Consider the following 14,433-nt stretch of genomic DNA (forward strand, 5'->3'; position numbering starts at 1 on the left):
ATGCACATAGTTCTTCTCATGCCATAGGGATTTTTCACTTAAGAGGAAGCATTTATAGCTCAGAAGTATTTCTCCAAAGCAATTTATAACAATCAAGAAAGACGATAAGGTACAGAACATATCATTCAACTTTACACAAGGAGTGCAGAACAGTCTGATTATGTTATTCAGTAATAAAATATAGAAGTGTAAGATTTAAAAAGAAACAAACTGCAGTAAAACATCAAACACAGATCCTAATACTGATAAAAAACACCGGAAGTATTTTACTTTCCTAAATAATAATAACACAGTCTTCTTTATTTGAGTCAATATTTGAGTTTTTTCATCCTTGCAACAAATTTTTAAGCTTGCATCATTGAGTTTATTGCTACAAAAGCATACAATCACAAATTACACCCTATAGAGATCAGTGCTTAATCAGGACGAAATGACAAGCTATAAAAGTAGGGAAAGACATAAAAAAAAATATTTCAGGAAAAATGTCTTATCAAAAGCATTCATAAAATTAAGAGACATTAACCGTTGTTTCCTAGTGGGCTGTACAAGATCCTCACCTGACACCTAGGTAGCATCATTGTGCACACAGGTGAACCTTCACTTGTTCTTGTTTCCTATTCATTTTCTGCAGTTAGTTATAAAGCTGAAATAAACAAGAAAAAGCATGCTGTTCACTGTTCTCTGGCAAGAGAGAAAATTTCTGGTGCCTGATGTAAAGTATGAGCCTTGGTCACTTCTGTCTCCCGAAACAGAAGAACTGATGTACGTGCAACTTATTACATAACACTACCTTCACCTTTAAAATGCCATGGAAATCAAACTAAAAAACATAGAGCAAAATATATATATACATTTAAAAAGTGCAAGCCTGACCACTGCACAAACCTCATCCAGTCAGGCACAATGCTGAAGCAGAAATTCTCCTCCCACTCCCAACTATGCTGCTTAAATCTTAAACTCTACCTCAACAGCGTCTGTTTTCCTGTTGAACTTCCTAAGATCCTTAGTAAAGGAAATTAAAAAAGCTCAGATCCTTTAAGCAATCAAGTGTACTCTCTAAACATTTTGATATTTTGATGGAAAAGAACAGAATACTCAGGCAGACATTTCAACATCCAGCAAAACATACGTAATTCATGGGAGCATATGTTTACTGAAGTTCACAAATCTAAATACATTTTCCTAAAAAAACGTGAAAGGCCTTTGATTATTATGTCGCAAACTGTGCATTCCAAAATTAATGAGCCATTACCCAGCTCTTTAAATTGAGAAACTACAATGAATTGGCTTTAAAAAACAAAACAAAACAAAAAAAAAAAAAAAACAAAAAAAAAACTTTATTCTTAGAAACAAGCCAGCAAATTTTATTAAACCTATTTTTACATCTAGCTATCCTCACAAAGCTGAGGATAATGTAATTCTGAATAGGATGTAAATGTCAGCCAAAAGCTGAAAAAAAATAATAGGAGTAGGTGCAGGAAAGGGAAAAACACAGTTGTTATTAATGTATTACTTCTAGTGAAATACCACTGAAGTGCAGTGTGATCCAAACCACACCACACTGTGAGCAAAGCAGCAAAGACCAAGTCCCATAAGCTACAGAGAAGTAACAACTACACAGCATTTTTATCATTATTTTTTTGTTCAGACCTGGAATTTGGTTTTGGTACAGATTCAACCTTCTTTGTTCAAAAGAAAAGAAGTTCCTTGGCAAAGCAACATGGTCTAATAATAATAATTTCAGTGCTAGTTTTCTAGCATGACTGAGATGTCTCATCTAGAACAAATAAACTACAGTCATTTAAAATAGCTTATTGTTCAAGTACACAACTAAGCTGAGAAGTCTCATATTTGACTCTTATCCATAAGCAGGAATCAAAATGTACTATTTAGCTGCAGTTTAAATATTTGAAGATTTTTCAGCTGGGGACATTTTGCACCCTTAAACAGTAAAAGCAGTTAAGCCATCTCCCATTAAAAATCCTAGAAAAATAACCTTTACAAATAAAATGAAAATAAAGTTCTACGAGACCGTAAATTGACTTGAAAACATTCACTGAAAAAAACATATTGACAGCACCAAGCAAAGTGTTAAACAGTATGAAACCAGGTAAATATTTTTTCACTAAGCATCCATATGAAGTCCACAGTATAAACACTAAAAGCTACTTGGACTTCCAGGCGAACTTAAGTATTTTAATGACAAATGTATCATGAGTCTTCTTCCTGCTGTCTACCACTTTTCTCTTCTGCTTAGACTTACATTCCAGCCTAATAGCAACATATTTTCTACTCCAATCAACCATACTATTCAGTGGTATTTCCTAGAAAAAATTTTCTTCTGTCAGATAAATAGAGAAGAAAATCCTTCAGGGACAGCTTGATATACCACAGATTCCAGTTGAAATAATACTGAAACAAGAAATTAAGAATTTCCTTAGTAAACCCATCAGCACAAAAGACGGGGTAAAACCATACGCATTTCAGCAAAACTCAATTCTACCAAGCATGCAACTTGAATTTCACTCCATAATTTTAAATAATTGATTCAGAAGGAGCAGAAAAGTCATGCTGTGTGAAAGGCCGACTGTAATAAAATAAACTGAAAAACTCTATACACAAAAAGCAGTATGGAATTGCACTACTACATGATCACGTATGTTTCAATTGAAAAAAAAAAAGCCAACTTGTAAGTGAAATTGTAGAAGAGTGGAGTCCTTTTCTTTATTTTCTAGTTAAAATCATTCAGTGGTACCTGACCAGAAAAAAGCAGTGACAAAAACTTTACCGTGCAAGTGACACACACAATTCTGTTCAGGGTAAATAAAGACATATTCTTTCTTTGAGAAGCTACTATACTTCCATCCATCAACAATTAAACACTCCATTTAAATTAAAAATTTCAGAGCAACTCATTTATCAGCGTGCTCATTCTGTGTTGCCCATATTTTCAGGAATTAGACCTGCCCGTTTTCCCATTTTTACACATGTTCAAAGAATTTAACATTATTTGACTGTCATCAATGAGTTAAGATTTTTGGCAGGCCATCCTCGGTAATAGCTTTGAATTTCCCCTAAGTGCTTATTATAGAAGACTTATTTTAACTGGAATTAACGCTACCTTGTAGCTCAGACACAATCTAAACTTTCACCTTTTTTTTTTTTTTTGTGCATTGCTAGCATGCCAAGTGAAGGACAATGTGGTATTTGCTTAAGGTAAATTAATATGCATTACATGTTACACATACTGGACATTCTTTTGATCTTAATTTGAAACTATTAATCCTTCTAAAGCAGAGTAAGACTGTCTCCATATGCTTGGTTTGTGTGCTTTGTATCTCTGGTCAGCACAGTAAGAGCTCCAGAAAATTTTAAAAGAAATTCTTTGCCAGTGACAATAGAGCAAAAAAACAAGCAAGATCTCCAACACTTAAAATTCCACAAATGCTAACCAGATTTAAAAACTAATAGTAGTCTCACTCTGTATTTTAAATTTCTGCAATATTCATTAGTTCCATTGTAAGAAGCATCATAAGCAAAAGACTGATTGTCTTGTAACGTTTCCTGTGTTGGATGTACTATAGATCTACTTTGATACTGTAGAATATAGAGGGATTTAGTCAATCTTCCCAGAAAGAATCTCAGCAAATGCAACTATTTCAGAGACTCATTAGCTGCTCATTAAAATGTCTTCATTACTGATATCTTAGGACAGTTAAAACAAAATACAGACTGCATGGGTTTCTTTTTAAAGAATTTCTTGAGTTAGTTTTTGCCATTAAAAGTCGAAACTTTTAAAAACATGAAAAATCCTGCAGGTTTGGGCTATTTTACGTTGTTTATCACGTGGCAGAAGCTTTGGATATACCCTTTAGCATTTCGTACTCATTGGGTTAGGCATTCTCCACATCATGAATCTTAGTCTTTGACATGTAACTTTGCCCATCCTCAACACATGGAACTAGGGACCTGTTGAACGATGTAAAGTTTCACTCGGAAAACTGAGCAAGCTTAGGAAATACTCAGTATCATGAGGGTGAGGTCTACACTACTTCAGGGGCTTTCAAAACATAATCTAGAAATTATACTTTTCTCTCTACCAGCTGAGGCAATTACAGAATTTTAATTTCTGTTTAAAAAAAAAAAAAAAAAAATTTAAAACACTGCAGCAAGTCCCCACCATTTTTTCTAAACTTATATATAGCCTAATAACATGGGAAATTGTGCTTCCTTCACCTGAGTCAAAGCTTCAATCTGAATACCCCGAGAAAAATGTTTCACTATTGCAAGACTGCTATTTCCCTGTTGTGGTTATCCTGCAGTCACATTATGCCATTCTAAGCTGTACTGCATGGTAAGGACCAAGTGTTCCTTTTCAGCACCTACACGTAAATGGGGCCCACCAAAACCAAATGTACGTGTGAGGCAGAGGAAACCCTTACCTATGGTGAAGCCTCATTCCTTTGGGCAGGCAGGGGGCCGGTGGTGGTGGTGTTGCTTTGCTGTTGCCAGGGTCTTTTTTTTTAATTTTATTTCGCAATAGCCAATTTTAGACACCGGTACGCTGAGGCTTCCAGATCAGACTACTGAAAGGACTGCCACACCCTGAAAAGCGGAGGAGGGTTTTTTTGTTTTGTTTTGTTTAATTGGGAACTATTTGTAGTACTCCTGGATGCTTACATAGTAACAGTAGCTAAAAACCCTTGCCATCTTTGGCTGTCCTAGAGACTGCACCCCTTCTCAAGGAATGTGGATTGAAGCATAGTTATCCATGTATTCATCACCTCCAGGCCGAGTATCACCACGCGCTACACCCCGGGGATGAGACGTTTCAACTGAATCAACAGGCAGAGCACTCGGCTAAACAGCGCGTGGAGATTGCTCATCCGCGCCAGGCTGGCTTCTGGTCTACTACCAGATTCTTTCCAAGATCTGCTTCTTGATTTCATGCTAATGAATGGGAGTGGATCCATTTCTCCATGAATTTCTGTGATGATGGCAGTTGAGAGATCACTGGTATGGGCCAAGTCAGGGGAGTGAGTCTCATTTCCACAGCAGCTGACTTCAGCAATGAAATTCTTGTGGTGTTCTCTCAACCACAAAACAATTATTAGTTCAGCAAAATTTCATTTGAGATAGCATTGTGATTATAGGAATAGTTTCAATGCCTACAAAGAGAAGAATGGAAATCACCATCTCAGAGTACTATACCCAGTTTCGCTAGGCACTCGTATCACGTTACTGCATATTTTGAGCATGTATGCCTGCAACATTTTTGTCTGAATGAAAAATGGTATTTAAGAAGTTGTATAGAAAGCTTATGAAACACACAAAAAATGCTTCCTTGTATAGAAGAGCATGGAGGGGCCAAAAAAACCGTAACAGATTTCTTTTGCCCATTTCTACAATTTGCCGGTTGGAAAGTAGCTAATACAACACAGGTTAAAAAAAAAAAAAATCAAAGCAGAGACCATTCCACAATTTACATTCCCCATGTCCCCTCACCCCTCTTCACCTCCCCCAACTCCAGCTGGTTCTAGTTTTCTGCTTTATTAGAGAAGCTACTCACTTCACTAATCTGCACTTTTGTTAATCAAGTCTTGTATTAAGATTTATTTTTCAGCCTTGATACCAGATTTGTAATACTTGCAATTCATATGCAACTCTAGGCACGAAGAACGCTGTTGTACCACTGCAGAAAAACAATTACCTTGCACAGGTTTTAGAAAACAGTCATCGTAGATCCTGTGCAATATTTCAAAAACTCGAGTGCATCTGGACCAGGCACAGGAAGAGAATGCAATGTTGTACGTTTTCAAAAGCTGGATTTTACTGTCTTAGAAATAAAACAAGTCATGTACATTACACAGCCACAGTGGGCCTAGACAGCTTAACTGAAAATGCCAAGCTACACACTAACAACAAGTGATACTTGAGCCCTTTCAATAACATACAAAAAGAAGCAAATATGAATTAGGAAGTGGATTCTTACTACTCCCATACATTACACAAATGCGTGATGCAAGTCAGCCTAAATTAACTAACCTATGTTTGAAAATTCACTGAGTGCTTATTTACCTAAACTGCTTTTAAATCAATTTTAATTAAGCTGTAACATGTGCTCAGACTAGGCTGTAGATCAGCACGTACTTACTACCAAAAAAAAAAAAAGCATAAGGAAACAAAACAGAAATCTATGAAGATCTTGAAAACACCACTTATCCACTTGATAGCAATTAGAGAAAAATCTACCTGGAGAGCAGAAGGAATTAAGACATCTATTTTCATACAGTTGATTATTTTACCATGAAATTGAGGCTGCCCGGCTATGTGAAGATAGCAGCATACTAACATGTTGCTGTCTTCTGGTTCTGTAGGCTTTTTAGTGTCTTTGTTGATGCCCTGAAGTTTCCTATTTGAAATGTGAAATTAAGATCAGTCAGTCTCACAACTCAGAGCCCTAAGTGCAGCAGCATATTAAAAAAAATAAATAATCTTGATTTCCCTTTGTTACTTACAAAAGCACTACCATTCCCCGCTTTCAGAACAGGCATTTGTTAATGCAAATGCATCAGGCATCACACTTTCGCCTTATGTTTCAGACTACAATATTGCCAAAAGTACATATTTCTGTTTGTTCAAACGTATTTTGTACTTATACTGCATGTGGCATAAAGAAAGTGCCAACTCTCAAAAATCATATTGCAGCCTAAGCTGCACCCTCTGCTAAGAGAAATCTCATTTATAAAATCTAACAAGACCACAGCAGTACAAACACAGAATAATCTTCCAGACAATCTAAAGCTATTGAGATATCCGGATAAATGTAGTGGGAACTTTCAGAAGAGATACTTGCAGCTGTAAATGCAGCGAGGACAAGAAACAATGGACAAATTGAAACCCGAGAGGTTCAGACTGAATATAAGAAAATACTTCTTCCCCGAGGGAAAAACAGTCCAGCAGTGGAACATGTTGCCCAGAGGCTCTGCAGTCCTTATCTTTTGAGGTTTCTTCCCCTCGGTTTTCAAAACCAGAACTGAACTGGATAAAACCTTGAGCAACCTGGTCAGACCTCAAGCTGACACACACACACCCCCACTGTTTTGACCATGAGGCTGGGCTATAGATCTTCCAAGATCCCTTCCCAACCTCAGCTGTCCTGTGAACACAGTACAAATTCTACAGAGCTCTCTTCTCTGATCTTTCGTCTATGCAAGACATCTATGTGACATTTTCCAACAAATACAGTTTGTAATTGATAGTGTCCTTACAAAGCTACCATTGCTGGAGAAAAATAAAATATAAAATAAAATCAAAGAAGGTTGAGCAGCTTATTGATTTGGGCAGACTCCCACAGTCTACTGGCTCCAGTGTAGGCATGTTTATTCACTGCCAGTTTTGCCCAGGTGCTCAAACCTAAGCACCCACATCAGCTTAGTCACAGGGTGAGTAGCCACTGCCCAAGTTACTGTTCCTTTACCAGTGAAAGCATTTCTAGAGATGTATCACAATGGTGTTTTTTTTTTTTTTTTTTTTTTCTTCTTTGTTTTTACGGTAAGGGGGAAAGAGAAGCCTCCCACACTAACTGGAAAGGAATCATCAAGCATCTGTCTGTGCTTCTGGGGGAGCTGTGGGACAGCTCTGAAGGATTGCCAGATTTATTCTGTATCCTCGTTTGCAGGGTAGGCAGGTTGCCAGCCCAAGTTAAAACAATACCTGAGGTCTAGTTTATATTCCCAGCTGGGCCAGCTAGCTAGGATTTAAAACACTTGTAAATTTGGGTGTGAGGGCTGTGTGCGTTGACAAGGGAATTAGGCCATGGTACTAGAGAACTCTTCTTTCAATTCAGCATCCACTCAGGCAGCTCCACTGTCCCTCTCACCCTGTTTTCCCCTGAGTGAGGGCAGAGAAGAGCAGCAAGGGGCTGGGGCAGCAGTGCCAGCCTGCCGAGAGAGGTGGTGGTGGAAGTGCCCAGGGCTGGGATGCCCCAGCTCCATGCTCCCTGCTAGGACCAGAGAGGGCAAGGTCCTGTGAGCATCTTTGCGCTGGCAGGGTCAGGCTGTTCTGATTTTTAAAAATCAGATCCGTCTCTCAGCTGCCTGCCTGCTGTTCACCACTTACCACACTCCTCTGCCTCCATTCCTCACGCAGTTTCCACAGATTGTTTTCCCCTCCCAAGTCACGACTTACACTCTTTGCTTTGGGAAGAAAGGGGAGATGACACCGTGTTCATTCTTAGCTCATCACCTGTCATCAAAATCTCCCCCCAAAAAGACAAACAGATGATAGTGACTCCCCCAGACACAAAGCCCATCCTAATGTGTGCTACTTGCACACCTCCTGCGGCAGGCCACGCTGGTGGCCATCTCCGTCCCAAAGAACACACGGTAAGGGAGATGCCCAACAGAGCCTCATCCTGCTGCACGCCTCTGGCCATTACAACAACACACAGCCAGCAGCTCCTCAGCTTTTCCTCTCTGCTTCAGCTGCGTGCTCATGGTGCAGATCCTCTGCCACCATGGCACCATGGGTCTTTCACTCGCAGAACTAATGATGTTTTGTAACGCACCAACCTACAGCACTTACATGGGTGCAGACAGTGCAACATACAGTCCTCATCTGGGTCTTAGCTAGGCCAAGTGTGTTATTAGCCCCTCTACTACCTTCCGTAAGTTTAGGCTACCCTAAAAACGTACTTTAGGAAAATAAGGAAAATAAAACATGCACCTTTTAGCTCATCTCTTATAAATTCATTTCTAATAAGCAAGAAAGTTTTGTTCATATCAGTAAGTCATATCCACTGAGGTAGTAATATTTCTATAAATAATCTATTGTCCTCCTGGAGGAGTAATGATTCTCAAAAACTTAAAACTGGCCATATAGTATCTTTTAGTTGATTGAGACAAGTTAAGATAGCATAAAGGAAGAAAGACTTCATCCCAGGTTTTCACCGTATCAAACTAAAACCAGAAGTATGCTGAAAGGAAAGTCTCAATTCTCAAACTTCAAAGAAAAATATCTCATGTAAAGCCTCCAAGGCCAGGTAAGGTTTTCTAACGCTGCTTGAGTAAGAAATAAAAAGTAACCAAGTATAACAGTCTTGAAAGAAATACCATCTGTATCTAGTGTATATAGGTACACATTTCACAATGTCTGGTTAAAACCAGAACAGCACTATAGTGAAGTTAAAATGCCTACTCAACTGTTAAAATGCTGTATTGTGCTAATTTTAACTGTATACAGAAAATTTACCAACTAAAATATCTCAGTGTATCATATGCTTATTCTGATAAAATCAGACTACAAGAAGAAAAATCAAAACCAAAGAAGTCTGTCTTGCTCTACCTAAAGAAAGAAAACAATGCTGCATCCTCCCTCCGCTGAGGTAAGAAAAGATACTGTGTGGAGACAAAGTTTGACAAACTGTTCTTCCCAGCAGTCACAGATAACATCCCTAAGATTTTTATTTTTTATTTTTTAAAAAGAGAAAAAACAAGAACAGCTCTCCACACTCTCCTCATAAAGGAAATGAGTTCTTATTCTGCTGTTCAAGATTTACTTCTCTGATATCTTGAGTTCCTTTCACTGAAATACTTGCACAGAGGAAAGTTGTGTAACAGCGAAAGACGTTCAGCACACATAAATCACAGAAATCTATCCAATAAACAAAGATTACACCATCACAATCTGATCACAGATTTGTGAAGAACAAACTAGCTGATTTTTGCAAGATACAGGGGAATGCTGCTGCTGTGTAACAGGGAGGTTGTGAGCCCCTAAAAAAGATGGCACAGGGAGCACGTGTGTGCTTCTCAAGGATCGTGAACTGCCTTCTGGAGAACCGGCTCTGACTTCCTGGAGCTGCCTCTTGTCAATGAATGTATCAGACGTATTTACTTTCTTCCATTGTCACAAAGCTCCCTTCAAACAAGGGAAACAGCAAGAGCAGAGAATTAAGCTGTCTAGAAAACGGCTTTATATTTGATCAAATTCTTGTTCTTACTCATGATCAGTGGTAATTATTCTCATTTATAGCAAATAGGGGAGAGACTTTCCAAAGCACGTACCATAGAGAGACTTGCAAATCAATACAAGTGTTTTGTAAAATTGGTTGTTCATTAAGCGGTAGCATTCCCCAAATATACAGTTTACTATAACATCTGGATTGTTTCATCAGCCCATTACTCCCTTTGCTATTTCTGAAATATCCTTATAACAAGCAAACATTTTCAGAACATGCTCTGGCATGTTCAAGCCCACAGATCACCACTGCAGTTCAGCTGTTTGAAATTTCCACAATCTCATTTCCACCATCAAGTGTATATGCATGTTCAGCTACCTCTACAAACTTCCACAACACTCCTGCTTAGCCTCGCCACCACAACACAAATTCTTAATGCCCTTAAAAATAATTAAAAAACAAAACAAGCAAACAAAAAATACACCACATTTGGCTTATTTTAAATACGCTCTTCTTAAAATAATCTCTCCCCTGGTCAACCATCAGTGGTTCTTACATTGCATAGTAGCTATGACCCCTACATTTGAGGTGGCATGATCAAAGGAGCCCTGGCCAGACTTGGAAAAACATTTCCACTGAGAATGGACATACTGCCTGTCAAAAGGTTATTCCCACTGTGTACGGGGAGCAGCTCATATTACTGCAGTGTAACATGAAAGTGCAAAATCTAGCCATAGTGATCCACATACATGTTTTTCTTTCCAAAAGGGGCATATGGGAGACACTGACTGGAACAGAACATCCGTATTATCATTTGAAGGGAGGGGATGGACAGGAAAGGGAAAGTTTCCTTAATCAATCCAGCTGTAGGAACCAGACTCTTAAAAAAATACTTTAAAAATTCTGCCTCTTACCATAGTAATTACTTTTTTTTTTCTTTTAGTTAAAAATTTATTTATGCAAATATACATCTACATGTAGATAATCACACACATACACACGATCAGACTTTACACTCTGCGGAAGGCAAAATAACTTCGGAGGCGTAAATCTTAATGTCAATGACAGGAAGGCTTTGGTGAACCATTACCATAAATCTGACAAACGCTAATTTGATGGGTGGCTGTATCTGTCTGCTGCAAGACCAGTCTAGACAGTCTATTGAGAAATCCTAAAACACAACTGTTTGTTCCCTGTAACACCATCTGGATATGGCAATAAGAGCCGACCCAGTGCCATTCACACATGGATCAAAGCACATGCTAATGCCATCATGAAGTCATACACATAAAAAATTCAATCTGAGAACTCTATGCAATTTTCCTAAGTCCTCAGTGAGGAAACCTCAGACTTAGCACAACTCAAGCTAAGTGCATGAAGAGGGGGAGAGGGTAGAAAAAAAGAAGAGAATATTTAATGAGCTTGGCCTTCCCGAGGAATGTTAGGCCACCCATTGTATTGGAAAAGGCTCATGTCACACTTCAGTCATGGCACCCATCAGGGTGCCCCTTTACAAAAATTGATCCGGAGGTTTTTGTAATTACCTGTTTCAAACAGAAAGAGCGCCCAGAAATACAAGAAGGTTTCCAAGGTGTAAATCTCGCATTTTATTATTGAAGACAGAACTAGCAGAATTTTTAATATTGCAGACAATATTGAGAACCCCTCTCATTAAACTGCACTGTGGCACTAGATCAAAGCACCAAGGGCCCCCTATTGAACTTCTCTAAATATTACAAACATAAGAGCAAGTCTGGCTATGCAGAAACTAAATGTAAAGCCAATTTTAATTCTGCCTCCAAAAAATAAAACATGGCTTCCCATGATACAGCTTAAGAACTGTAGAGAAAGTACTATATAGCTATACTGCAAACTTAGATTGACAAAACTTCATCCGCTCCAAAAAGAAAAAAAAGCTACCGATTTTTTTTTTTCCTCTATAGCTAACCAAGAATTTCTGCAGGGTGCTTTTAAAGTACTGCCAGTCAAGAGATCTTTTAATTTTTGTTTAATGTAATGCATTGTATAACAAATTAAACAACCCACAAGACATTTGGCTTTGTAATAATATCCACCTTTTCATCTCCCCCCCCACCCCGTAAAGTATCTGCTAATACTAAACTTCCTGTAAAAATTTCTTCGCAGCCTTTTGACCATTGAAACTGTATGTGCTATCTCTCATTTAACTTTGTCACGTTTTTTTTTCACAAATCAATTTGTAAAAGTTTATGGCAAGCAGTCTTTAAGAATTTTGGAAAAACTGTATTATGAAGCTAGTTTTGCTTTCCGTCCTAATCATCTTCACTATCAGCAAAGGCAGGTTATGGTAAAAGTTTGATACAAGCTTTAAAAATTTGCAACCTATGATTTGAAAGCCCTTTTCTCTAATCTTTTCAAAGCAATCGAAATATTAATATGCAAGTATTTCATATAGAAAACATTAGGGCAAGACCACAATTCTACCTCCTCAAATACTTTTATTTGTAAATTTTAAAATAACAACTGGCAAAATTTATTTCTGCCATCATAAGCAGTTCAATATGAGTTAAAAAACTATTAAAACTCCATTTTAAGTGTTTACAGTCTAATGCCAGCAACTTCCGTATTCGCAGAAACAGAAGTTACACATTAGCAAGAACAGCTTGCTATAAAATACTGCATTCCTAGTGTTTCATAAAATGAATCTAGAAAAATAAGCTCCTCAGTTGCTTCACAGAACCTGCAAAGATCCTGTAAGTCTACACACGCATGCACGAAGAAAAAAAAGTTAAAGAAACAACATCTAAACAAATTATTTAATAAAACACTCAGTCTAACTTGAAAAACATACTTTTTTGAGTACAGTTATTAAGTCATAACAGTTCTACTCTGGTGCATCACAAATACAATTATGCAGAAGTACACTCTACATTCCTCACATATTCTGATTCAGTACTTCCATGGAAATTAAAAATTAAATTAAATTAATTAAAATTTAAAGGTCTAAGTTCTCTACACGATTCTTAATAAAAACTTCAGGAGAGAAATAAGTTTGGACTTTTACAGAGATTACACACACTGAGGATCTTTCTGCTAATGTGCTATCAGAAGGGCCAATTCTAATAACTTTTTTTTTTTAATGATGTGGATTAAATACTACTTTTTTTTTTCTCTAGTGGACTAACTCCAGGAAGAATTTTTATTTATTTATTTTTTTCAATCAGATGACTTTAGGGCAAAAAATTTGATCAATTAGCCTTTCCCTTCAAAGTGTGCTCATGGGCAGACAGCAAAAAAATCTCCAGTTTCCGGTACTAGAAAAGTCAAGAGGGACTGGCTCCGATTTAAGACTCAAAAGACTGATAAACTATGAGTCATCAAGTTTTCAGACTGTAGAGATGTTTCAGTATGGGGAAATGGGAAATTTACAGGAATGCACCATGTATCACTAACCAAGTTATTTCTGCAAAAAGCAAATTCCCCTAGAGGAAAAAAAAAATAAAAGCTAGGAACATATATACTGCAGTGGCTTCTGATTACATTTGAAATGGCATTAAGTGGTGTTACACTAATATTAGTTTTTTTCATCTATGAATTACATCCAGAACAGGTAACCAAAGAATAGAAATGCACTTAGCATCTATTTATAAAATACCTATACCATCATCCCCTCGCTCCAAATTTCAACACGGATAATAGTCTTTAGGGAACTGACCTACTTCTAGATAGAGTGATATTTAACCTAACTATTCATATTTCAACAGCAGACGTGTAGTGAAGGGTATGTTACACAGGATTTAACATTTCTGATGATACACACTCAAGCGGTGCAACAGGACAGTACTGCCATCTACCGTTCACTGCCACACCAGAAGCCTTTCACAATCTGACCTACCCTACAAAGTACTCTGTCTTGAAAACACCACCTCTCCTAACCAGTACAAGAGACAGGGAAGGATCGAAGACTGAACCTTGAAAAGACAATATCAAGAGATGCACCCGCATCAGTAAACTCTTCGGGTAATTCTATAATTCTACCAAAAAAAAAAAAAAAAAAGGAATAAAAGGGAAGGGTTTTTTAATGTAATGCACAGAAGAACAGAAGTGAAGAGCAGGGCTAAAAGAGCTGTAACTGCTCCCACGAGCAGCTCTTCCAGTGGCACATAGCACTCCGGGTCACCAGACAGCTGTAGAGTGCCCTCTTCTGCTTTCCCACAACATTGCTGTACCCTGTCTGGATACGCAGTCTTCCATGCTTCAGTCCTTTGCAGCATTTCCATTTTTTCTGTCCTTTTCAGGGTATAGACATTGAAGTATGTCAACAATAAATGTTTGTATCCTGAGAAGCTATCCATTTCCCCACATACAAACATTACATGGCCACCCAAATTACATACCCACTGCTGTAAGCACAATCATTAATGTTTCCGATTTTAGCATAGCAAATTTATTTCTACCAAATGCTACAGACTGAAATTGTACCTCCATTTAAA

At 37.8% G+C, this 14,433-nt stretch overlaps 1 protein-coding gene across 11 annotated transcripts in view; it reads right to left on the reverse strand.

Moving 5' to 3' along the window:
• ARL15 (ADP ribosylation factor like GTPase 15) overlaps positions 1–14,433 on the reverse strand; it is a 216,914-nt gene that overhangs the window by 147,717 nt on the left and 54,764 nt on the right. For 2 of the 11 annotated variants that reach the window (XM_066988914.1, XM_066988913.1), the window contains one exon: positions 558–643. The exons of the other annotated variants lie outside the window; for them this stretch is intronic. In XM_066988914.1, the coding sequence (XP_066845015.1) occupies positions 558–578 (21 nt within the window). In that variant the 5' untranslated portion in view covers positions 579–643. The remainder of the gene's footprint in view (positions 1–557; positions 644–14,433) is intronic. 11 annotated transcript variants of the gene reach the window in all.

Source organism: Anser cygnoides, chromosome Z (assembly GCF_040182565.1).
Source record: "Anser cygnoides isolate HZ-2024a breed goose chromosome Z, Taihu_goose_T2T_genome, whole genome shotgun sequence".
Taxonomy (NCBI): Eukaryota; Metazoa; Chordata; class Aves; order Anseriformes; family Anatidae; genus Anser; species Anser cygnoides.